Source organism: Manacus vitellinus, unplaced genomic scaffold, assembly GCF_001715985.3.
Source record: "Manacus vitellinus isolate BGI_N305 unplaced genomic scaffold, ASM171598v3 scaffold_31_pilon, whole genome shotgun sequence".
Taxonomy (NCBI): Eukaryota; Metazoa; Chordata; class Aves; order Passeriformes; family Pipridae; genus Manacus; species Manacus vitellinus.
The window spans coordinates 5,598,346-5,625,853 of NW_021940379.1; the positions used below are offsets into that span (position 1 = coordinate 5,598,346).

General features: G+C 40.8%; 1 protein-coding gene across 2 annotated transcripts in view; it reads right to left on the bottom strand.

Moving 5' to 3' along the window:
* Window positions 1-27,508, bottom strand: part of LOC103760233 (transmembrane protein 132D) — a 236,947-nt gene that overhangs the window by 173,002 nt on the left and 36,437 nt on the right. Inside the window, exons 1-2 of one of the 2 annotated variants that reach the window (XM_018076206.1) lie at window positions 17,204-17,260; window positions 10,165-11,053 (exon numbers count right to left, since the gene is read on the bottom strand). In XM_018076206.1, the coding sequence (XP_017931695.1) occupies window positions 10,165-10,925 (761 nt within the window). In that variant the 5' untranslated portion in view covers window positions 10,926-11,053; window positions 17,204-17,260. Of the gene's footprint in view, window positions 1-10,164; window positions 11,054-17,203; window positions 17,261-27,508 lie in introns of those variants that run through there. The other variant, XM_018076205.1, reaches the window with a different exon arrangement.

The window sequence follows — 27,508 nt, forward strand, 5'->3', positions numbered from 1 at the left end:
GTGCAGTTTTAATATCCTAAAGGCAATACTTCCTCTGTTGACAGCCAGTGTTTAGTTTCATGGTTTTAAATTAACTGTTATAGATTTAGATCAGATTATAGCTACTATAATACACTTCTGATCAATTATTTTGTGCAATGGAATACCCGCCCTGGGCTGTATTACTATTGATATTCTTCGTGATGGGGTTAAATAGATCAGCCAGCATAGACATTGATTTTGTAATAGTTGCTCCCTTTTCCTCCATTCTCATACGATTTCCATGCCATGGGAAAGAGGGTGTTGATGTGGCAGCCTGGAAAAAAAGATATGGGAAACACTGCAGAGCAACAGGCTGGGAAAGGCCATGGGAATGCAGCTAAGAGGGGGAGCAGGACAGAGCTCACTGAAGGCTTTGGGACACAGGGCTGGGATGTGAAATACTGCTTAGGACTGGGAACACCATGGCAGGATGGGCTCCAGGCAGGAGCAGGAGACAAACTTTTGCCACTGATGAACTCACTTGAGGAAAAAGCAGTGCTCAGTTTGGGACTGATCTCCTGCACACTGTGACATCCTGCCTACACTGGTGATGAGAAGGACACCAGGGCCACAGAGGATACAGTGGAATCACCCAACAACAAACAGGCAAGAAGTTAGAGGGTTTTTCCTACCAAAAAAAAAAATAATCTTTTTTATTAAGTAAGGCTTTGATGAAAGAGAAAAAAACTGTTGATGAGTGCAGGGTTTAGCAGCTTTCAGCTAAAGATGTCAGATGTGTGATGGCCAAAACCCCAGTGGGAAATGGTGTGGGGAAGGCAGGGAATGGGGATGGATTTTAATTTTCTGCCTTTTCTCCTTTTATTTTTTTTTTAAACCAAAAATTGAATTTTTGTTCTGCTGCTGAATTTTTCCATCAGGAAAATAATATCTGGAAGGCCTAGGAACCAATCATATCTTTGGAACACAAGAAAATAAAACGACTCAGTGGATGGGAGAGGCAGTGGCCTCAGATGTGTCATTTGACAAAGCTGGAGAGCACAAAGGAATGAGAGATAACAGCAACAGTAAAACTGCATAAATAAACTCAGGGATAAAATACAGAGATGATTGGTTTGAAAGTAGTTAACACCAAGAAGAGATGAAGGCATCCTTCCCAGCAGTGGTGGTGGCAGCAGTAAGAGAATATGAAGACACTGCAGTGACACTGCCTGCCTTGTGTCTGGCAACTCAGCAACAGCGAAAGGAGAGACAAAACTGGTCTGAAAAGTGACTGATGCTGTGGAAACTGGCATTTGATAAAGCTACAAGACAATTTATTAGAACATACCATGGCTCTATGTAAGTTTTTCAAGGATGGGGCAGATCTGCTTCTCTAAGTCATAACTTTAAAAATCTAAAAGGGCTCAGATTTGCCATTAGAAATGGAAAACTAATGTTCCAGTTTTTTCGTGATCAAAAATGCACTTTGAGGTTGCCTGATGCATTTCATATGAGTGTGTTCATCCTGGGTAACTTTTACCCTTTTAAAAAAAGTGAAGGCAACACTGAGAAGTCAAAATATTTAAATAATTTTTCAAATCAAAGAAGTTCCTTTCTCCCCATGAAATGTCTTATTCCTCAATGTACTTTGCCTTTATTTTTAAAAGCATTTTGAAAATTGGAAAAATCTTTTCTTGGATGGAATTTCATGTTTTACTAGAATATTATAGGAAGAGAAAAGAAGTTCATTGACCCAAAGTTTTGCAAGGATTTTGTACATGTTCAGCCACCGAGGTACAGATAAAAAGAGAGCTCCTAAACTTGTCACTAATAACTAGGAAAGTACAAGAAACTGCAACGGACACGTTCATCATGTATTGGATGTATAATGCCCTGGTCCTGATAAAACAATGAGAAACCCTTGCACAGATCAACCAGCATTAGGGGCAGTGTGTGCACAGCAGAACACTCTGTGTTATCTCAAACCACAACCCTTTGGTGCCTCTTTATCTGTATTAACACACCTTCAAGTCACACAGTCGCCAGCACAATGCCCTTGACCAAACCCCTCTTCCTGTTGGCTCCACTCTATCAGTCAGGGGGGGATTTAAGCACATCCCAGTGACATCTCCCACTATTAGGTGGAAGGGTGATGGATGACAGGAGTGGCACCTGCAAACAAGGCGGCTCACACCTTGTCAGTGCCAATCACACTCCCCATCTGTCTTCCATTTATCCAGCACAGACCTGACAGCCTTTCTTTCATATTGTTTCGTTCCTCACTACAAAGGGAGCCTCTGATGTTTTCTCCATTGAGAACTGAGTAGTTCTACAGGAAGAAAATAAACCTCGTAGACATCGATTCCATTCACTGGGGGGGGGTTGTGGCACCCCAAATCTCCCTGTTTCTGAACAAGCCACCAATAAAACAAAGCAAAAAAAACAAACCTGCATTTCCCAGCTACAACCAAGTTAAGTTGATTTTTGCTGAGGTTCTTCAGATCCCTAAATTAACGAGTTATATTGAAAAAAAATAGCTTTCCCCAGCTAAATCTCCCAGTGTTTCCATAATGTCACAGGAGCAATAATTCTGAAGTACTGGATCAGCAACCCAGAAGTGCAATCCCAAAGAGCACGGTTGTGGAACACAAAGCATGCCCTTTATATGCACATCAGCCTACTTTTCATCTTTTTCTATTATGGTGGAGGTTTTATAGCTGTGTGAAGTGGACACCCTGTTCTCTCAGGTGGTTGGAACACACCCTCTGAAAAATATAAAATCCCTAGAAAACACAGAGGCCAGATGCACTGTGTCCTTTCCTGAAGCCTTCCTATGTCAAGATGGTCAATGTAGGGCAGGTTCTCTTTCTGTCCTCTGGGATAAAAGCAGAACTTTGGTGTTAAGAAGATAACTTGTTGCATCCAGACTAAAGGCTGGCTCCTGGGATGGACTGTGTGACTCAAGTTTCACTGCCTGCTTTTTATCCACGAGAAAAACAAATCCTAGGAAAATAATGCTTCAGTGTCAAAAAGCTGTTACTGTAACGTTTGTAGTTACCAAGTGATTGGGAGAAGAACTCTAGGCAAACAGACCCCTCTCAGCAGGACAAGCCAAATAAAGCTCCCCAGTCTATGACTGCATGGCCAGAACAGTGACCCTGCAGCCTGGTGGTCCAACCACTTGTGATCAGTTCTTGGCCAGGCTGGAGTCAGGCTCTGGGAAGTACTGACAGCAGGGTAAGAATCCTGGGATGCACCACAGCCCTTGGTGCTGCTGCAGTGCAATAAAGCAGAATAATAAGGCAGCTGCAAAGGCCACTCATGTGGGTAATGGTTTGCTTGATCTGTCCCTCAGTTTTCTGACACCTGCTCAGTCAATGTGACTTTGATTCTCAAGGCAGAGGATCTTAACTGGAATAATTCTAACAGAAGGAACTATTTTCTTCTTCATATAATCTGCCAGTGCAACAGGAGCTAATAGAGTGCCCTGGAAGTCAATAGTTCTTAAGTACTTGTCTCCACACTGCTCCTGACAACTTTGGGGCCATTAGCAAGTCACTTAGAAATGCAGGAGAGCTATTTTCCCATCATAAGATGGAGAAAATTATATTTGCTTGACTACCTCATAAACAGGCTATGAAAGTTAATTCATGCTTGTACAGTATGCTGAACAAGCAGGAAAAAAACCCCACTGCTCATGAATCCTTTTACCAGCCCATAAAGAGGTGTGATTTCACCTTAGCACTGCTGTAGAAAGGCCACCACTGTCCAAGCTCGTATTAGGAAATAACATTTATTGTGATGAAACAACAAAGACACAAGGCTCATCTTCCTTCGTGCCAGTATGTGACTGCTGCTTACTTCAACGTGCCACTTGATCTGGGTGATGGCACTGAGAACAGCCTGACTGAATGTCAGTCCAAGAGACCATCAAGAGAGATTCACCTTGTTAAAGGCCACACCAAGCTACAAGGTTTGGGAACCTTGAGGATTCTGTGAGTTTGCTGTTTAAAATCTCAAGGTGCCATTGAATAGTGTCAGGCATAGCTACCTTCCCTAAACACCCACTTTGCCTCTAGTCTATTAAAAAAAAAACCAAAACAACAACCCCAAAACCCTCAGACTGCTGTTTCTTTTATCTTCTCCATCTGAAGGATTGGGCAGGTTCTAAGATTAACATCCCCTTGGCACCAGAAGCTCTCTTTTTGTCATTCCTTACACTTTTCAAAAGATATTTTGCCAAACTTTGGCAAGGGAGAGAGGCAAGAAAGATCAGATCTCCTGAAAGTGCCTCACATGCACATTTTTTTATGCCTTCTAAAAATCAAGAGTCATACCCAGCCTCTGACATTAGAGACATGAATGCTAAATTTGCTATAATTGGATATAGACTTCCTGATCTATTAAGGTCATATTGCCAAAAGAAACTTCCTTTTGCCTGTGGTACCATCTCTTGGTGAAGAGATTGTAGGAAAGGCTCCAAAAAAAGGGGAAACAACCCAACCTGGGGAGCCAGTGCTTGGGAAGGGGCTGGGGATCTTCAGTCCAGCCTTTTGCATGACTGCTGAACAAGATCATGACCTGGCACCATCAGTCAGGCAACCAGCTCAGTCATCTGGGACCTTTTTTAAACTGAAGAAATAACCATTAATGGAAAATTGCAAATTCCCTCCTCTGTTCTTTGCAAGCACAAAGAACCAAGAGAAAAATATTAAATTCATTTTTACAGCGAGACTGAGCAGTGAAACAGTTGACATTTAGAGGCTTTTATTCAAAAGAATCAGAGAGGTTTTAATTGTTTTTAATTCCTCTTCTCTCCCTGGTTTTACACTGGCCAAAGAAGGCCACAAGATCAGTTAGAAAAGGAAGGGGTGGGGGGGAAAGTCAGTTTTGAGAGGACTTTAGAAGTTGTTTAAACCAAAATGTGGAAGGGGATGTTTAACTGACAGATCCAAAGCTACAGAAGGAAGAAGTGAAAAATGTACAGTTTGATTCTTTTCAATCTGTTAGAAGAGGTACAAATTCAGGGTTTGGATACCATGAAATACTCACATAATCTAAGGCCTAGAGAAAAGCCCATCTCATTACAGAGTTTGACATGGCTGGTCACCTCCCTGATCACCACTTATTCCCTGATGGTTTCTACTTCTAAAATATGATTTAGTTCAGCACTAAGAATGAGATTTGATTTAGCTCAGCACTAGAAGAGCACACAAGCAATTTGATAAAATGCCAGTCTTGTTCAAATGTTCTTGCTGTATAAATTGAGTGCTAATGATCTCAGCTCTGCTCCCCTCATGTATTCATGCAGCCCTTTTCATGTTTGCTGGATTAATATTGATCGATTGTTAAGATAAAACAGCAAATAAGAGAAGTTCATGTAACAAACTCTTGAGGCCTTTTAGGAAAAAATGTCCCAATTATCAGTAAGAACTGCTTATTCAGTACCACAGTTTCACAATTATCATTAGAAAGAAGACATTGAAGATACCACAGAGAGACCACAAACCCTCTCAATGGTTTATAGAAATGGCAGCTACATATGTCCAACCCCCAACTTGGGTTTACAAATGCAGAAATAACACAGATAGAGTTTATACAAAAACTCAACTTTCTCACAATATCAGAGGTTTACAAGTTTCTATTACAACCTTCTGTCATTTCCTTAGAAAAATGGTATTTCATATTTTTTTTACTTCTTTTCTCCAGGAATCTCTTGATAGAATTTGACAGTGAAACCCCAAACTATATTTAGGATAAGACAACGTAATACCAACTTAGCAGTATGAAATCAGGACACTTCTTACTGCTAGTGAGGCTAAACTGGATTTCCTCCAAATGAAAAGATTTTCCAGTAGCTACTCACTCAGCAGCAACAGCTAAAGAAAACATTTAAGTGGAGTTGGGCTCCACCAGATAATCCAAGGATACAGCTCTACCTTCATCTGCTAAGCCTTAGAGAGAAGGACACACAAGAACAGCAACACAAACTGCACTGAAGCTCAAAATTAAACCAGAATGCACTCCTGGGATGTGGGATCATCCCACCAGGACGCTTTGTGCTGCCCTCAGTGGCACTGATGCCAACTTCTCAGCTGCTGGCAGAGTCCACAGCATCATGAGAAAAGAGATGGATGTGACAGAAAGGCACATTTCCAAGCATCCTGGTGAACTTTGGTATCCCAATTCCAAGATCAGATTTGGGAAACTAGAGGATCTATAATCATCAGTTGCTGTCAGAACTTCATTTAAGGTATTAAGGGTAATAACTCTATATAATTTAGAATGCAGGATTCACTAAGTATAATTATAAATTGAATAACTGTTAAAAAAAAACACAACTGTTTTTTTCAGTCATGAATTTATCTTCTCCTGACACTCAGCAGCCCAAGGCAAAGCTGTCTCTATAATTTCTTTGCTGATTCACCTCCGGAAATAGGAAAACAAATCTAAAAGCTTGCAAGCAGAAAGTATCGACCCTGTTGACTTTTAAACTAAAAAGGTTGTATTTTTTAGGCCCAGCAAAAACATGCTGATAAAAAAGAGCTGGGTCTACGCTGTAGATTCAGAAAACTCGTGTTCCTAAGTTTAGGAAGCGGTGGCATCCCTACAAATATTGACTGCAATGTCTGTGACACAGTACAGTGTTCATGACCAGCAGCAATTTGGGCTGGGTGGAAAACAGGAATTGTTTAACTGCATAACACCAGAGCTTGGAGGCTTTAAATTTTTAAACCTTTTAAAAAAAGGTTGTACACACAACCCTCCCATGGGGCCAGTTGCAAACAATACAGCCAATAATTAATTCCCATTCAAAAAGAGAGACAATAACAGGATAAAGGCACAGGACATTCAATCACTTGTTTTATAAAGACATTTAATACTGCTTCCCTGGGAAGACTTAATTGTCTGTTAATTGTATACAGCATGTCATCATCAAATAATTGTTGATATCAGCGGTGATAAAATGGCTTCAGAGAGATTAATTGACTTGGCCAAGACCAAAACAGGACACAAGTGTGTGAATGAAGCTGAGAAATGAGTTTCCTAAGGCTCAGTGCCCCTGTCTAAGCTCACAGCCTGGTGCTTACAGGGTTCCATATTTACCCATCATTTACATTTTATCTCCTTCCCTTCCTCTGACTCTCACATCCATAGAGAACCAAGACAAACATTTTTAATCTCTCTGGATCATTAAAAAGAACATCCTAGACCTTGGTCCTTATGGTCCAACTCTTTCACAGAGTTAAAAGCAGCCCACCAGTTCCACATTCACTGCTCTGAATCTTCCATTGCACAGAACAGCAGCAGGAGATAAAAACAAAGGTACCTTTCTCTATATATTTTAGTATTTAGCAGTCGCTGGAAGGCTCCCCTTGAAGACAATTTCCTATTAGAAAGGGGACAGTGTTTAAGCATAATCATTCTGAAACAAAAAATATTCAGTAGTGATGAGTAATTTTTTACTTTTGGCTGTTTTGCATGTCTGTTTCTTCCTTTTTGACCTGTATATCCTATATTTTCCATCTGTTCAAGCCATAATTTCCAGTCCACTGGAGCAAAAGCAATGGTAAAAGCATTTTGCCAGCAGCCCTTGGCCTCACTTTATGAATACAGTTCCAAGTCTTGCTGCCACTCAAGGTAGAACTTCTAAAAATAAGGGACTGTGTCAAAATAAAAATTAACACAATTTTTTTTTTCTCATAAAAGCATTATAATGGGAGAGGGGGGAAGGGACCCTTTCCTTTATCAGAGAGAAGATCAGAATGAGTAGAGACCAGCTGGATGTAGAACATGTCATGGAGGGATGACTGCAGAACACAGATACTACAATTCTGACCAAAAAAACCCACATACACACACAAAAAAAAGCTTAGACACACTGTACATAGATCAAAGACAGGCAATGGTGCTTTAGAAGAACAGTTAAACAGATATTATAACTACTCTGATATTGCAGCAGATTATAGTCTGAAAACCAGGTACTGTTAGAAAAGCAGGTCAAGAGAAATCAAAACTCATGAAAGCAGCATGAGTAACACAAGCTGTTACAGAAGTTTGTTTTTAGAAGGTAACAGCAAACTGATGTTACTGAAGACAAGAATGCCACACTTTTCATTTTGAACCGATATTTGCTATCTATTTTTAGCTTTTTTTGTTTGTTTGTTTCATGATGCCTCAGATCTCGAAATAAAAAGCTAAAATTCAAACACCTCTTTTCCTTTTTGTTCCAGAAAATTCATTTTAGAAGCATTCCTTTAAAAGTTCAGGTGTTCAGTTCCATCCTAATTGAAACAAAGCAAGGTTTTTGAAAATTTTATAAACCTACATGTAATACAATTATCATGGTTATAAGTAGCTCCACTTTTAATGGATTACAGCTCATGGAAATATAGATGCTTTGAAGTGAGATTTCTAAGTCTCTACATTTACAGAGTAAAACAATGAACAGTTTTTACCTTCATTATCTTTTAGATAAAAAAGGCTTTTAATGTTTATATTTAAACCAATTTTCATATAGAGTAGAAGTTTCCATGCATGCTTGATGTGATATCCTCTTAAAATCATTAGTATAGAGAAAGATAAAGCCATCCCTGAATGCTTGCAATGAGAAACTCAGATCGTCTGTCTTGAAATTAGTCACTCAGGAAACAACTTAAATCTGAGGCAGATTGACTCAGAAAATGAGAAACTGATGTGGTAAGGAGAGAAGATTTCCTCCTGATATTTGTCCTCTACCAAATGAAAAGGGAATAATTGTCCTTGAGTCAGCAAACTAAGTGCTGTGGTTATTCTGTTTACGTATCACACACTTGCAAAGGAAAAATGACCCGATTTTATGGCAATCCACCTCCTCCAAAAATCCCCCTCAAATCTCCCTTGGGGAGGGGAAAACAAATCACCAGCTTGAGCCCTTGAGTCATTGGAGTTAAATCTGAGTTAGTCCTTACTCCAGCCCAAGGTGGACATCCACCTTCAACAACGTTGCATGGACAGCTTTGTGCCATTGTAGTAACCGAGCTCTGAATCATACCTAGGTGACTTCACCAGGGATTTTTGGAGTTTGAGCTGTATAACCACCAGAAAAAGGAGAGTGTGTGTCATCTCAAGCCATAGTAGAGTATGATTTCTAAGGGGAGAGCTCCAATCATCTCTAGTGCTCAGCTGAGCTGTTGGCTGTGGCACATCTGTGGTGTCTGTGCAAGTGGGGAGTTCACTGCCCCCTCCTACGACGCACCTACTTTTTGGAGGTTTGTTTTGTGAGCTCTGTCACCAATGGTCACTTTTAGGACAAACACCCAAAACAAGTCAGTCTTATCCTCAGAAGCCAGAGCACGACGTTTGCCACCAGTTCAAAAAGAGGTGACGTCGCTGCTAAGGGATAAAACAATGAAACCACCATTACACGCACGGATTTTCCATGTCTGCCACACAACCCTCATTCATAGTGCTGGAACAGAGTGGCAAACTTGAAAAGACAACTGGACATGCAAAACACAGCTGTTCTCAGTGTGCCACAGCCCAGGCTTGGCAGTTCTTTCTTATATTATATTGGTGCTTCCAGGGAGCTTCCTCCTCTAACACCTCAACGCTTGGAAAGAACGAGGTGAATCAATGCAGCACTTGTCGTTACATCAAAAGCCAACCACACCCCCTCAGGTACTTCTTCATTTTCAGAAATGGTTTTGGTACATCAGTAATACTTAGGAACCTCCAACGTTCTATAAAACAGCACCAGGCTTACAACAAGTTGGAGAGAAATGTTTAAGCATGTGAATCCTACTTAGATGCCTAATTCTTGTTCATTTCCTATAAATACTTTTGCAGATTTAAGCTTTAGTAATCTTAACATGAGTTCAATGAGAGATTAGGAGAACTGCAAACTCCAGCTCTGGAGGCTTTAAATGTTATCTCCTATTAGGGCATAGATATGTTCCAGCTCTACCATTTCAATCTTTGTAAGTACTCCTCAAAGGACAACTTCAGGAAAAGGCATTTCTCGCTCCAAGAGATCACATCTTAGATAATTCATCCAACACGAGACTGAACAATGTAAGAAATGTTGAATCAACCAACTGCAACACAATTTCTGGAGAGCAGCAACTGATGGACTGTTAGACAATTTATACAGAGAAAATGACTTCCCAAGCCAAGAGTAGAGAAAAAAAAATAAGGTACCAAAGAAACACAAAACAGCCTTACCTCAGCGTGAACTGATCCTCTGTTGAGTTTTTAGCAACAGATACAAGGAAAGTCAAAATGTCCCCTTGCTTGACAGTCTTTGGTGCATACTGGATGACAATATTATTATCCAATCTCATTTCATTTAGAGAAGGGGCAGCACGTGTCTGGTAAAGGAAAACACTTCCAATCCTCTGCAAGGGAGGTCCTGACTCATCAACGTCGTTGCGCCCCGATCGGATCCCGTTGCTTTTCCTGACATCCTCCTTGGTGCACTCCCCTTTCTCATCTCCCGGCTGGATGGAATAGTAAAGCTCCACGGGGCTCCCTTCGGACTTATCCGTTTGTTTCTTCCGGCCGGCAACGACCGTGGGGGGGTTGAACCAGCTGGGCAGGAGCTCCAGCTCTGCCACACAGAGCCCCAGGTCCCCTTGGAGCCTGCAGCTGCCTCGCACCTCCCGCGTCTCTCGGAAGGCGAACACCCGCAGGCAGGGCAGGCGCTCCGTGGTGCTGTAGTCATCCCAGTCCCTGCCCACGATGTAGAACAGCACCTGCACCTTGGGCTTGCTGGGGTAAATTTTGTTGCTCATGATGAAGGCCTGAAGTTTCCAGTTAAAGGAGAACTTGTTGGTAGATCCGAACGGATTTGAAGACAGCATTAAGTCCTGGGGCACTACTTGTTCGATGGAAAAAGGTCCATAGCTGGCATTTAGCACGGGGGGACTCTTGGATTTGTAGATCAGAAAGGATTCCACTCGGGACTGCAAGCTAGAGTTCCTCATAATATCCTGGTTGGCTTCCTTAAGAAAGAAGGAAACATCCGCGTTGTGGATACGATAGGTCACAGGCAAGTAAGTTGGCAGTAAAGAAAATCTCTGTATACTCTCCAGGATTCCTCGACTCTCAGTCACTGTTGAAAGGAAAGGAGAGTTTAAAAGATCAGATCTTCAAGTCATACTGTGATATAACCTCACTGACCCTACTGAGGGGCTCGACAGTGCTGTAGTTGGGATGAGTGGCAATAGCAAGCATCATCAATCCGTGCAGAAGTAGCCTGGGTAGATGATGATTTATCTAGTCAGCTTGGGAAACATTGGTTTGTGATATGTTCTACATGACAGCTGGATTAAAAGAAGCAGTTTGTGTAGGTTTACACAAGCCAAAGGTCACGTCTTCACTTGCAATATACATTTATTATTGGAGAACAAAACTACCCACTCAGCATCTGCAGCACCAGATCACTGCACAGGCACATCTAAAAAAATTGATCATCAGAGCAAGCTCCACCTGGACAGGAAACCAATACAATGACTTTACATCAAATGCTGCAAATGGACCACACAGAGTTCACTTCAGCCTCCCTTTCAGCACCCTCAAGCAGTACATGGACTTTAAGCCATTTCCTGCACAAGGCTGAATTTCACTTTAAAAACAGTTAGCACAATAACCATGTACACAACAGCTCCTTTACGGCATTATGGTAGTTGAGGATTTCAAAAGGAGCTTTATTAGCATCCAGTTTATAGTCCCTTCCATTTCACTTCATCTATGAAAAGAGGTTTCTGTCCTGTAAATAACTATCAGGATTCAAGCCACTGTTGTCTAACCCTGCATTGTTCCTTAGTACAACTGCATTATCTGTAGGCTGTACATCACTGCACATTGAAAGAACATTTTCAATGACACTGAGCCTCCTGTACTGCAAGATATCTCTTTTAACTGTGCCATCGAGCCATTACCTGAGGCAGATTATCATGCTAAAGAATAAGCTCTGAACCTTTCTAGGAACTGTCAGTCCCAAAGAGCAAAGACATATACTGCTAAAAAATACAGATGCAAATAGAGTATCACCTTTCCTGTTTGAACATCTGACCTTGGTGCTTACATCTACAGCCCTAATTGTGAAATAAATTGCCTTTTTTTCCCCCCCCCAGCAAATTCAAATCCTTACCCTTATTCACAGAAGTGACACAGGCTTACCACAGATGGTATTCAAAGACAACCCAGTTTCTCAAGCTCGAGTTCACAAATGCTTTATTAGTCTTTATTTTTGTTGTTTGGCATCTGACCTAAATACTGATTTGCTCATTCAAGTGCTGTGGTGGCCTAAACTGATGTCAGTTAATCCTAACCAGGAATATATCATTTAGACACTGCAATTCACTGCAAATCCTCAAACAGGATAGAGGAGCCTTGTTAGCCTCAAATCCCGTGGGATGGTATTGTTAGTTCCTAAAACCCTCTGAAACCTACAACCTTCTTGAAAAGGTGACATTCCTCTTCTGATAAACAGTTAAAATGAAACCTTGCTTTTAAAAGTTTAATTAATGTCAACTCAAACCCCATCTAGAACTGGAAATAAATTCCATCTGAAGAATCAGGAGAACAGCCCCAGCACGTCAACATATGAGACTAAATTGCAACAGCAGTAAAAGGCTGAAGGCTTGTGATCCCTAGAGGTGGAAAATTCATCTTGGATCTTGCTTGAATTTAGAGGAAGTCACACCCAAGTCCCACCCTGCTCATTTTTAATAAAGAGTAAATTACAGAGCTTCTTTGTACGCAAACCCCACCATTTTAGCCTCGGTCTTTTCAGCATTCAGCTCCCACTCTTTCACTAGACACTCACTGAGAGCAAATGAAGTTTTTAAAGACCTTGTTCTAGATAATCCCCCAACAAAGATTTCCACCAACTCTAAATGGCTTTGCTGGTACTCAGATTTGCAGGGCTGCATCTCTCCAGCCCTGAGGCAAAATCTGTTCTGCTGTTTTACTCCTCAGATCACCCGGCCCATTCCATCCTTCCTCTGTCTAATGTCCCGTTTATAAATTCCACACTCATTTTGTACTCCTCCCAACATCTTGGCAAAGCACCATTAAACACAGTGAGGCATCAAGGAAGCAACTTAGAGAGAGGGGGGGAAAAAAACTCAGGGTATTCAATTTTTTATTTCCCTTATTTTGATTGCAGCTCCCTCCCTTGCGTTCCACAGGGAAAGGTACTTTATTTTTGTATTAAAATTAACAGAGTGTTTCGCCTCATAATTTTTTAATCATTTATTTTAGTGCTTAATTATCTAAGGGATTAAAAACCTTGCCTCTATAGTCCCCATCTCCACAGGACAATGCTCCTTAGAGTTTGTAAATCAATGACTCTTTGGAATGGGAGAGCAATATAAATAAAAAAAAAAAGGAAGAAAAAAAAGGAGAAGGTGAACTGCCTGTTAAAATAAGGAAACAATCTCACCAGCTAGAGTAGGGACCATAGGTTTTTAAATTTCTGGGCAATGGCAAACTGGTCTGCTCACTGTCGAACTTCCCTCCACCAGCAAGCTGGGAACGTGTGCTGAATAGGAACAGGCTTGTGCTGGGAGCTGACAGCAGCTTTCCAAACAGCCAAAGGCCAAAAATTCAAACCATTTTACACTTTTATCTGGGGAGAGTTATAATCAGCACAAACAGAAAAAAAACAAAAATCCTCAAAAACAACAGAGCTCTGCAGTACCATCTGGATTTTGACCGTGAAAGTTTATTAAGGATTCTGAAGGATAGGAAATTAAAAACAAAAACAACTATCAGCATCCTTAATTACAACCACGACTATTTTTGTAAAAATTATGCATGTTGTTACAAAGGCAGAATTGCAGAAGACTACAATTTTGTGTGTTTCTGAGTGAGACCCAGCATAAAAGTGGTGTTTTAAAGATTTAAGTCATATAATCTAACCTAAGTATCACATTATATCTATTCCACCATCAGCAGCAAAATTGCACTGGAACAACCCACCTGAATAAGTAAAACAAGAATCACGCAGTGACTCTCTCAGTTTATGTACAAAAAATCATATATAAATATATATATGTTGTTTATAAACAAAAAGGATGGGTAACTGAAACACTGTTAAGGAAACAAAATAAACAGTTAAATTCAAGAACTGCAATTTATCTCTAGCTGAAGGTTTACCTATGTGGGGAACTTGGCACCAGAATAACCAAGTGCAACATTGCAGGGCATTAACCAGCCTTGCCAGTTCTGTGTGTGGAGGTACAGCAGAGAGCACAGGCCAAGAAAAAAATCTAATTACCAGATTAAACAAACCTTGAGGAGTTTAATCTGTCCGTATATACATAGATACCCGTGATCCACAGAGATCCACTCAACTTTGAGTCAATTAGCTGTGTGAGCTGTAAGAACAGTTTCTCTTAAGGTGAGACACTGCAGAGGGAAACCCAGATTCTTCCAGGGGACCACAGCAAGTGATGCCTCAGAGCTCTGCTGAAGCCTGAGATCTGGTGAAGACAATCCAGTACAAGTGCAGAGGGTGTTACAGCATTCTGGTTTCAAGAGATGATCCCCAGTGCTGTGAAGCAAACCAATAAAATCTAATTTTGATGCTGTGCTTGTGCCAGGAGCTATTATTTCTCAATCCGTTACAACTATGACTGTATTCGACCCCTCATGCTGTGAAATAGTTTATTGAGGATTTCAGTCAGTGGCCACCTGGGAAGAAATGTTGTAATAGGATGGTTTTCTTTTTCCCTCCTTAGTAAATCTTCCTCTGACTGATGCTGTTTAAAAAATACTTGTCATTGATGGAAGAAGGAAACTATTTGTAGGTCAGTGAATTTAAAAATATCTGAGAAAGAGGCAGCATATTCAGTCTCCTCCGGCACAGCCAAAGCTTGTGCATATGATAAATCCCTGAACATGACATTATAAACTTGCTGCATTTGCCTTCCAGAAAGTCACACTGCTTTCTTCATTAAGCTATTAATTTTGTACTGCAGCCTGGCTAAAAATCTTCTACCTTTATGTCTCTAGCAGCAGCTCTCAGTCAGTGACAAAAACACTCTTCATAGCTCAGTTTTACTGCAAAGTTATTGACCATGGCTTCAGAAAATTGAACAAATCTGCCAGACCACTAACTTCATTCTATATTACCAGATCCTTGGGATTTCAGCCCTAGCAGTTACTTTATTTTTAAAACTGTTCAATCTACAATCATCCAGCATTCATGAGATAGAAAACTCTTCCAATCAATTATATAATTCTACTATTAAAAAAAAAATTGCCTTTTTCTTGTATATTGAAGGGAAGAACTTCTTAGGAAAATTGCCTTACCAGCTGCAAGCTCAGGCTGGTAATGTAATAGATGAATTTGTTGCTGTATCTTGGGGATTGAGATAAGTGGTTCTTTTCACTCAGGCCAGTAATTTTACCTTTTTAGTTAGTTTCAGCTGCTCTCCTTGAATCTTCTGAACATTTCTACTTTGTTATGAATTGGAATTATTTTAGCCAAAATGTCTAGAAAGAAAAACCTGGTAACGTGATGTATTTTCAGACTGGAAAGTAACGTCACAGGAGTTATCTGTTCCAATAAAACTTGGTGCTCACTTCTGCAAAATTAAGACATTTCTGTCTTAACCTGGTTAAGTGGCTGAATCCATTGATGCTCAAAGGTGAGGCAGTTTAAAGCTAAGCTACAGGGTGAAACCCTTCCCTGGGTGCAGCTCAGTCCTCAACAGAGGGATGATCTGCTCTGCCAGTTTGTGTCACTTAGGATGGACAGAGTCAATTTAGACTGTTACTTGAACATCTGAGTAGGATCATTTCCATTCTGTAGAGTTTGTTGGTTGCTTGTCATGTTTTTTTCTTTAGAGTCAAGCATCCTCCACAACCCTTAAACATGCATAAAAATCCCTGGGTGACTTACTGTGTTCCTTCTTTTGCCAGACTCATGGCAGCTTCAATTCCCTTAAAACTAGTAGCACTGCATTTTCAAACTCCTGATTAAGTCCTGTGTTTTACTGACAACAGCTCTACTGACACAGTGACAAAGTGATGGGAGGTTTTGATCTCAGACTGTACAGAAAGAAAGGCAACAGAGGCTTTGTGGTAGTTGCTCCTCTGGCTCGTTGAGAAGGGATAAAGTTGTTATTGGTTACACTCTGCAGAGGTGCCCAACAGCTTCCCAAGGGAGGGAGAACTGCAGGGACAGTGCAGTGCAACAGGCTGTGAAGAACATGGATATCTCAGAGGAATTGGAGAGCAACAAACAAAAACCTGCAAACCCACCCAGGGTCTCGCTGCAGAGGGTTTTCTTTGAAGTCCTTTTCACAGCCACACACCTGATCTGTGCAGTGCCACAGAGCCAGGAAAATATGTTAATGAATCTATCCCACAGATATCCCACCTTGAAAACTGCGTGCCAGAGTTGTTTCCTGACAAGAAATTAAACCAGAAGCTGCAAGACGAAGGTTTTGTTAGGTTATACCACCTTATATGCACCCAAAATGGAATTACTCGTTACCCAGCTGGACAGGCGAGCTTGCTGCTTTAGTTAGCATCTCATTTTAGCATTGATTCTGGGAATGTAATTACATTATTAAATCTTTATTAATTCTGCAATCAGAAGCCTTAACAAAATCAAGACTTCATCAGAAGGAGCAGTATTTGCTTCAAAGAATCTATAATTCAAGTTAATAGACAAGGTTGTAAGCACTGGAAATTGAAGCCAAAATAGTGGCAAGATTTTCCATAAGCCACAAAGTCAGCACGCATCCAGGGCTAGAAATGAGACATAAAATCACTAATTTCTCTCTCTAGTCAGTATTCAATATAAACTTTTCAAAGAATATTGGGGGGTTTTTGATAAAACCTGAAAATGTAAGGGGGTGTTGAGGACTAAATCAGCCAGATTTTCCTGCAGACTTCCACTACTTTATCACATAAGCCAAGAAAAACCAAACCCCCTTGTTGAACATGTCTGCCACAAACAGGAAAGAGGAAGCTGAGCCATCCCATCTCTAGCACAGAAACACAACCTGATGGTGAACTCCTGCTTACAATTCACAGGAACAGTTCAAAAGTTAAGTTCTCCTGTCCTGAATATGAACTATTTCTTACAACTGAGCACTTCCTTATGAATACATGATTAGATTTAAAAGGGTTCCATGATCACATTATTCCCTACACAGCAGTGTAACACGAGGCTGAAACAACAGCTGATGCATTACTGTCACTATTCACACTGGAGCACTGATTTCCCATTATTCTTCACCTACTTGCTTGGAAGTGGAATATCAGCACCTGTCCTCCACACCAGTACAGAAATAAAAACATCCAGCCTATTTGCAGCAAGAACCCTAAATCTTTCCTCCTGTCACAGCATTGCTGAACAGTTTCCAAAAAATTCTCATGCTTGTGGTAGCAAACACCATCATTCCAAAGGGCAGGTACCAAGGGAACGGAGATGAGGTCGAATCGATGTGTCACAAACAGGAAAACAAAAATAGAACCCTGGAACCCAAGAGTCATCCATTTATCTGTAACAAATTAAAAAGAAAAATGGCTTCAAGGCCCAAAATCACCAATTTCTTTTTAAGTCCTCTTCTTATTAGCATTGCAGACCGCTCTGCCTTCTTCATTTATAACATTGCCTGTAACAGTTTCATCCTTGGGAAATTACCATTCTTCTCTGAGAGCAATGCTATTCCCAACTTGCCAGCTTCCCCCTTCCCCCCCAGGTTATTACAACTCTCATTCCAGTTCTGCATGCCTGTGCAAAGCTTGTTACAAGGCAAGGGAAAGACTGCTGGAACATCAAGGCTGCAGACTACAATGAAGAGTTTCTTGGTGAAAAGGCAACTCCTCATTTCTTGCAAGAGAATTTTAAAGAAATTGGAGCATTGGTAAGGAGTGCAACACACATCAAGCAACAGTCACAAAGCAGATGCTGATTGAAGCAAATTAAACTTCACAGAGATGCAGACAAATCATTTGTACCATCATTTCTAAGAGGACTACACACTTGCAAACCGTTCTTCTTATGAAAACTATCAAGCACTGCTACTGCAGTGAGAAACAAAGTATTTTTAAGTGTTGAGTCATGCAAAGGAGGAAGGACTTTGAGCCAAGATGCCTAAACTTCCTGAGAATATGTCTGATCAGAAAGACAGGTCAGTTATTGATTTGCTGAAACAGAGTCTGGACTCCTCTGGAAGAGGCGACATTAGAGCTTGCCCAGCAAAGCACCTGAACCACCTTTGCTTCTGCACTGACAATCCTGCTGGATGTCTCCTCTTGAGTAACCCTCTAGTCCATCTGGCAATTTCTCTGTTATCTCCACAAAGAAGTTTCCATCACCCAAGTAGGAAAGGAAGGAAATTAAATACAGTATGAAATTCATCCCAGAAGAGTCTCCAAATACAATGCTGACTCAGAAAACAAGAAATACATCTGCAGAGTGATCCTAAATTAAGTCATCCACTCCATCTTTGGTGGTGTACTGTTTGGCCCACTTCAGAGAACTGTCATTCAAGGGTTTCAAGGACTTTGGCACAAGCTCCTGATTTTACCTAAAGAGTGAACCTGGATGGCAGACTTTGTACCTCCTGTCACTGTATCCCAGAGCAAGTGGGATTGGACCATGTTATTTGTGGTGTCAATGGGATGCTTCTGGACCACAACTGATTATATCATTTCTCCACACAATCTCCTTCACACAGAAACTCTAAGTTTGCTTTTACAGAAAAATATATATATTACATTCAGAAAAAAGTCTTCTGAAAGGGGAGCTCTTGTTCCACCAAAGAAAGCAACTGGCACCACAGAAACAGTCCTCAGTCTTAACATGAGCCACCATCTGATGCTTCAAAAGCAGGGCAATAAACTGAAACTAAAATGAATTTATTATTTCCACAAGCCTGCCCATCAGGAACTCCTTGTGGCCTGCCCTAAATGACAATTCTGGAAGCTGAAGCATGACATCAAAGGATTTCCATGCCTCCACGTCTGGAGTGAGAGCAGGCATCTGGCCTTGACATGTATAACCTTATATACATGACTCCAAGGATCAGTAAAGGTCACATACTCATCCAGCCCTTTTCATGCTTTAACTCTGTTATTTGACTCGATGGGTTTGTAAATGCTCATCCTTGATACTCACAGACAGACTGTACTCCCACTTGCTGTATCAATCCAGGAATTCCAGTTGCCTTAATGGGCCTGATTATCTGTCAGATAAGATCTTTTTGACAACAGCACTGCAGTCTGATGACACAATATTTTCTTTGAATATCCCATTTTACTGAAGTTTGAAGAGGTTTTTGTAAATTAATCGTTGATGTTAGGACAGATGACACCTCATCATTCATTAGGAGAGAGATTAGCAAACCTGAAGTTGTTTTATTATTCACATTGACAGACAGATAAAGAAATCATTTAAATAAAAGGGTCTCAGAGGAACATACACACCCCTTTATATTATCAAGTGATACAAAAATGATCAGAGAAAGATCATATAACAAAGGCAAGTTCCCACCTGAAAAGGCAGCAAAGTAATAATTACAGAGAAAAGTATTTAGATAAAAGGATATGACACTTTCACAGAAGATCTGATGTCAGCCTGAACATGAAAGGGCAAAGCAGTGACTGGGGCACCACAAAGTTTATGGTAAAAAAAAGTAAGAAAAACCCCAAACCAAGCCCACAGTCACATTAACTACTGGGGGATAGGGAAAGAGTGACCAGGGGAATTTTTCTGACATTTCTAGACACAGAACATCAGTAGCCACAGAGGGCTGTCCCCAATCCATCCCCATCCATCCCCAACTGCTTGTGATTCAGGGAGGAAAAGGTCCCAGCCACAGTGAGATGCTTCACTCCCTCGAGTGTGTCATTGCTTAGGGCAAGAGCTGGCAGCTTTCATCACTGAACTCACCAGGCCATCCTGACACACACCATTGCTTGGCCTTTCCTGCAATCTTGGTGCATTTATCCCATGAACCATAAAAGGTGAGACCCTCTCTTTAATGAAAGCAGCACCAGGGTAGGTGCACTCCAGTTAAGACTTGAGGCACCCCAATGCTGAAAGAACTAAGAGACAAGAGCTTCTGTGTCCAACATACTGAAATACTTGAGGCTTTCAGTAGTTTATGTCTCCATTTCTGTCCTCCCCCCATTATGTCTCCACTTACAGAGAAAGAAAAAAATGAAGAAGCTTTCAAAGATTTAAAAAACAGAACAACAACAACAACAAAAAAATCAAACACACAAGCCAAAAAAACCCCCACAGGATTAGAAAGCTGAAATACTTGCCAGGAATATCTTGATTTAAACACTATTTCTACTGTAATTATGTTTGGGAACCAATATAAAGAACAGTGAGGCTGGGTAGCAGAGGAGTGCAGAGTGACAAGAGTCCAGCATCAATTGTCAAATCCCTTATGATAGAGACAGAAATACAGGACTCTGCATGGAACAACCTTATACTGCTTAAACAGACTCTATTCAGACAATCAGAAGTTGATCAGATTCTGCCTCAAATGCCTGCAAAATTCCCTCTTCATTTTCTGCAAGGATCCCAGGGACTGTGTGCAGGCTGCAGTTCTGCTACCAGGCCATTATTGATGGGAGAAAAAGAGAATTCTAAGCATTAAATTAACACCCGAGTCAGCAAAAGAACAGAGCAGCTTCTGCTGCCGACCTTTTATGAGACAAGCCATGTCTGGGTACCCTAATCCAATTCCACTGGATTGGGAACTGCAGCACAGAAGTGTTTGTGGTTGCTGGCTGATCATTCTCCCCCTCCAGAGTAGGTTTTTTTCAATAAATTTTGAATTTTTTAATCCATATCATGCCTCTACATCTTGCTGTAGGCTCTGTGCCTAATACTGAATTTGTACAAGCAACAAGTACAATATTGATCATCAATGGCTACATTCACTAACAGGATAAAAAAATAAAATTAAAAAATCCTTTTAAGTCTTATTTAAATAACATCATAATGCTGGTGTGTGCAGTAAATTTCCAGGAATGCCAATAAACCCAGCAATATTTCACTAAATACCTAACCATTTCACATTCATTCAAGAAAGAACAGCTTTAAAATAGCTGAGTGTGTTCTCAGACAGAACTGAAGATAGTAATGGGTACCTCTTCAGGTAGTTTTTGCACCTGAAAAATCTAGAAATTGCAGGGCACCACAGAAGATAGATATGCACAGGGACAAACACAGGAAAGAATCTGCCTTTGGTAACACGGGACACAGCCAGAGCTCATTAACTGCTTCTTGGGTATTTATTTCTGTCTTTCACCAAGGTCTCTGTTACAGACACACTGTGTACACATGGGAACGTGTAGTGTCCTCAGTCCATAGGGTCCCCAATCTATAGGGTCCTCCTGCTTAGAAGATTCAGGAAAGAAAAGTTCTAATTCCTGTCCTGAAAAGCTGTTCTAATATAACATGTACAGTCCAAATCTGTCAGCAGCCACTAAGATTTCTCCCCAACCTTCCCCAAATACAAAGGCTATACTCATTAAAGGAGATGAGTAAGATCCTTCCTGACATGTTCTTATTAGCTTCTGAATCACGAGGTCTTCATCCTGGCAAGAAGTTTTTCCTTTGCTACAAGGTAACCTGTCACATTCCCAATCCTTTTCATCTTCTTGTCAACCGAGCGGGAAGCTCAGGTGTCTCAGAAAAAGAATTTGCCTTGAAAAAAAGAAAAGGGGCACCCAAACACCAGAATAACTAACCAGGCAGTTTTTCAGGAGGCTTATTCTGACCACTGAATGGCATCAAACTTCTGGCAGGCCTGTGGCAGGCTCACAGGTGCTCAGCTACCTCTGACAGCACCAGGCACTGTATCCTGCCTGTCTCCAAATGCCAGAGAGGGAAAATTAATATGTACTTTTCCTAGAGAAAGTTCTGCAGAGGTAACTAAGGCAGCTGTGGATGCAGCCAGAGATACCTCAGCTGCTTTATAATCCCCAGGAGCATCCATGATAATCCACTCCCAAATCACCACTGAGGAGAAGAGATTATCCAGTCTAAAACTTGGTGCTAAATGGCTCATCCCTTCTCATTCCTCCTTTGCTTCCTCCCAGTTGCAAAATCATGCTGTGCCCACCGGCCAAACTGGGTAGTCAGCTCTCCTTCCAGGTGAGATGGCTCAGCTTGTCTAGGTTGGCAGAAATAATCTACTTTTTCCTGGCTCATTTGCTGGTGAATTAGCACATTGTGCTGGCCCAGCAGGAGGCTGGCTGAGGTGCTGAGAGCAGAGATACACACCAGAGCCCCAGTTCCATCCCCGGAGGGATCCCCATGTGGAAAGCATCCACTTCAAGCCTTTGGTGGATCACAAACACCAAGGTTGTTGCTTGCCTTTGCCTTAGCCCAGGCACAGCCAAGTCAACCACACTGCTGCAGTGCCAGGTGAGCACAGAAAGCCCCCAAACTTTTTAGAAAGACTAATTCTTTTGTTTTCCACTGTGAGAGAGGCACAACAGATTATGAGTGCTTGGAAAGTGCTGATTTATTTACTTAGGAGTTACTTTTCAACTGTGTTTAGACCTTTAAGACACAGGTAGAATTTCACTGCAAGTCACTAACCAGGTCAAGTAAATATTCAATAATGCATCACATGCATCTTTTCAGACTTAAAACACCTTTGAAAGTCTGACTTACTGCTCCACCAGGCTGTGAATTATTATTTTTTAGAAACAAAGCCAGTTTGCAAATTGACAGTTTATTTTGCAATGAAATATTTTGCCTCTTTATAAACATATTTTACAGATACCCAGCATATTCCTGTATCTTTTCAATTCCTTCTGTTCTTGTTCTGGAAACAAACCAACATGCTATTCTATCAACTGTCTCAAAAGCATAATAGACAGAGTCAAGAGGATTGACATTCTCATTTTATAGTCCTGTCCTATTTTGTTTCACTATCCCAGCAAGATTCAAAGGGTGTGAGCTCCCAAACTCATCTGGTATTCATTTAGCTAAATCTAAGGAAAGTTTTTTTGCTCATGCAAATCTCCAAAATCTTATTCAGAAAATTATTCTACTTTTTCAAATCATCCTCTTTCTTTCTCTCATACCTGTTTAAAAGTGGTTTCTAGATAAGCTGATGCTGATAGAGATCCTGCAGTGTTCAACACTCCATATACACCTCAAACCAGAAAGATAAGCCAGAATCTTTGTTTTCAGCCTGACAGTCTCCCATGTTTTCCTTGGCACTTCTTTGTGTGCCTATCCTAACAATTTTGAGCCAGTTTCACATCTCCTCACAGCTTCTAAAGGTCACATTAAAATCTACCTCAGCTAAATACCTTGTTTTCTTGAAGCCTGACTAGAAATTGGAATGTTTTACCTGGGTGTCACAGTCTGAATTCCCCAAGGAGGATGCCATTACACGTGGAGCTGAGTAGTCTGGTGATTTAATTGCAGGAAAGTTCCTCCTGGAGAATGTGGAGGATGTTTGAAATTCAGCAGCCATAGGGACTGCAGGGGAGCTGCACAAGAAGCACTGAGAGCTCAAGATTATTTTCTCCTACCCTGCAATTATCTTGGATACTTAAAAATCCCTGCTACTTGGACATGAATAGTTTTGCATTCTGGTCCCACTGAGCAGCTTCGAACAGGAGATTTCGGAAGCACCGGTGAAAAACACACAATGGAAAGCTCAGAAACAATTATCCCACAATTAAAACAAATTACAGATATCATTTCTGCCAAGCAGAAAGCAAAAATTGAAGAGCAAAAGAGCAAAAATTGAAGTTCCTGCCCCAGCCAGCTCTTAAAGGCTGGCTCTCCACGCATTCCAAACCATTATCCTCATGGATGTCTGAGTGCATATTTGCACGTGTGAATCCATAGGCACATTTGAAATTGCTTAATTCATGTTTAGGGTCCCCACTTGTGAGTAGTTAAGCACAAATCCTACTGCAAGCAAACAAGTTGTGTGTATTAAGTCTGTACCAAATCGATTCTACAATTGTATAATTGACTGATGCTCCACATCACTGCTTGTGAGTAACAGATTAAAAGATGAAGTTCTCTAATTGAATGTCTCCAGAATCAAGAGCAGTATCTACTAGGTAGAGCAAGACAGATGGTAGGATTTGTCTGCAAGCAGAAAACCAGCAGAAAAGCATTACCCGATTTAAGTTCCAGTTGGAACAGGCACTGGCCACTGCATTTTGTTCAGCAGGGCTGATTTACTGAACTGGTGCCACATTTCATATATTCTGCTCTATATCTGTGTGAATAACTGATTTTTCAGCTGGCCAGCTAAACTAATCAAACCCCAAAAACAATTCCCTCAGGTCAATCCAAAGTGAAATACCTTTCTGCATCCCATCACTACAAAAGGGAAGGAAAAAACCCCCCAGTAATAAAACCATAAAAAAGGATTTTGTTACCCTTTAAAAATTAAAAAGGAAAAAATTCAAAGCCTCCAACCTTTCTTCTCAAACTCCATCTTCCTTTTTGAACATTACTTTCTCAGGAAAGCTATTCTACATCACCATTTTAATCCACAGCCTTTCTACTAAACTGACATGTATAAGAGCTACTGGATTTTTTTTTTTAACCTGGTACATTCTTAATAAAGGCTGGTCCTTATGAATAGCTATTCTTGAACATACTAGCCCCCTCCCATTTTCCTACCTGGATGATAATGAAGTCACTGGATAAATGGAATAAATAGTTGAGCAAACATTTCTATGCCTATTTATCATGACCCTCAAATCACTACCAACTGTTGTTTTATTACATAACAAAGATAAGGATTAAACCTGTATTTGGAAGGCAACAAATATATAATTAAGACCAAACAGGAAATTACTGATTACTTAATCTAATTTGTGTTACTTTCACTTGTTTTACAAATTAAGATAAGCTTCTTTACACATCTATGCATGTAGCCTACAAGTACCTTAGACCCCTTTCCTGGTCCCTGGAAAATGGTTTGACTTGATCAAACAAATCACAGAAAGCACCAGACATTTACTGCCTGGCACTTTAGGAAATATGCAGGAATAAATCAACCAAGACAAACTACTGAAAGTGAAGGAAAGCAAAAGCATTAAAATGACATATTAAAAGTGTTCTCCCAAATTACATATGGTTCACAGAGGTGCCACATATAAAATTTAAGACCTGAGCGCTTTAAATTGTATAAATAGCAGGCAGCATTACTGATCTCATAGGCCCTGAAAGTGAAGAGCTCCATGTGTGTTTGAAGTAATTTTGATACCTGTCCATTCCACCTGAAGAAGGAAGACAGATCAGATCCATTGGTAATACCTTGGGAGGAGATCCTTGTAACAGGGGAAGAATCTCCTCCTGCTGTACAGAAATTTTCCCAATGAAAAGGTTCATCAGATAAAGTGCACATAGCCCCCTCATGAGACCCAACAGTGCAGGCAGACTGTGCTAAAAAAGTTATGTAGGTGGTGCTTTCAGGATGATATGTCTCTGCTGCCTGCACACACAGCTCCTTCCTCAGCAGAAAAGGCTAAATTCTGTCTGGTTATTACTGCAACACAAAGTAAAAAGTAAATATCTTATACCTGGAGTATAGCAGTGGCTTTATTAGCATTTTCCTGCCTGCTGCTCCTCTAAATTACCTAAAATTTGCTATTACCTTGCTTTGTGGCCACATCAGGACCTTCAGCTTAATTCTGAAGAGCAGCTGGAAACTGTGCAGGGGAGCACACTGTGACTGCCACCACCAGCACTCTCCTCTCCCTGCTCTGTGTGAGCATTTCAAACACAGGGTGAAACAAACCCCTCCTCTCCCATGTTGCCTAAAGATTTCTGGTGAGTTTATCTGCACAGCACCTGTGGTTTGGTTTTGAGGGCTGTTGTTTCCCTGCTTAGCCAAAAGCCAACCCTTTTCCTGCACAGAGCAGAGTGTCACCTCTGCTCAGGAACACGGGTAATTCCACAGGCTGGATAACCAAAGGCAGCAACACATCACCCTTGCTCATAGAGACAAAAATAGTCCACACCCACCTTTGTTCATGCAGAAATATCCCTTAGGGCTTATGCCCTCTGGTTTCTTACAGTGTTTTTAAAGGTCAGGGTCTGACATTTCAGGAGTGTTAGAAGTCCTTGTCTTCCTCTCTATGTGCACATCCCTGCCTAAGCCTTATTCCCTTCCAGTCACAAGGCAACAAATTACTTCTTTGGGAGAAGACTAGATCTGGTAACTGCACTTGGAGACTGAAAATAAGTCAAGGCAGTTCAGTTGAAATAATGCTAGATAGAAAGGGGTTATGCATAAAGGCAACAATCCACAGAGAACATGAAAATAAAATAAAGGATGCACCTATTTCCCCCCCACGCTCAGGCTGAAAACCAAATAAAAGATGAACTCAGTCTAATTCATAGACCAGAGTAGCTCAGCTCTTTTCTATGATGGCAAGTGGTATATTACCAGTTATTATTAATGTTTCAATTTAAATAGTTAGAATTCTTTTCTCTCCACTAAACCACAACAAATAAAATTTTTAAAGAAACCCAACCTAACAACTTACTTTCTTTAAAAACAGGATTTTCATCTTTTTATAGAACACGTTCTCTCAAAGCTGTTGTAACCACTCAGTGAGATCACCAGGTACCAGGAGCTGCTCTTTAAATGAAGGAGGACTGAGGGAGGAACTCTGTATTTAATTAGAACCCACACCAGGGGATGGTTTGGCTGATTGCATGACTTAGCAAAACCCCAAGGCTGCTCTGGGTTAAATTAGATTGTGAGAGCCTTCTATAGCTTTTATGCTCCTCAGTACTCAGAATACCATGTGCTCCAGTACTGCTTTCCCTGACATCACCACCTGCCTAAAGTTATTCATTAGAAAATTTCCTCTGAGAAAATTCTTTGGGAGCATTTATCTCCTCCCTGACACTCTCCAACAGCACTGAGCAGCCCCAGCAACCAGAAAGTCAGGGAGTCATGTTACCAAATTCTTCTGAAAGTACCTCAACACAGTTAAGAGTTGAGGGGAGTTTATTGCTTTTGATATTTTGATTGAAGGAAAAATTGCAGAAAGGTTGTTCTCTGAAAATTTCCTGCAGCTGTAATTAGGGAGTGTTTCAAATATGTTGCCAATTAGCTTAATTGGTGTGCAGGCTGATTGACACCCGAGTTGGAAAGGTTTCTCATTACTTAGGAGGGGAGGTGGAAAGAAAGAAGTAAAACCCAAAAATTCTCTTAAGTTTCCTAAGAGGAAGACCAGAGGCAGTATTTGACTACTGCTCATGATGAAGCAACAGCTCTCCAAGCATTTGAAGAAGAGAATAAGAATGGTTTGTTCTTTGCAGAATGATTTCAGCTGTAGCTCACTAAATCCCACCCTAAGTGCTAGAATAATTATGATTTTCAGCTGTGTCTGCTATGGTTCCATCAGACCAGAAAATTAAAAAAAAAAAAGAAAAAAAAAAGTGGTCCATTTGGTACTAGCTAAAGCTTTGATATGAAGTGTGAAGATATTCAGCTTCATCAGGACAGGTGTAAGAACTGCAGTGTTAACACTGTGTACCTTCCAGTATCAGCAGTAGATGGCTTAGATGTTG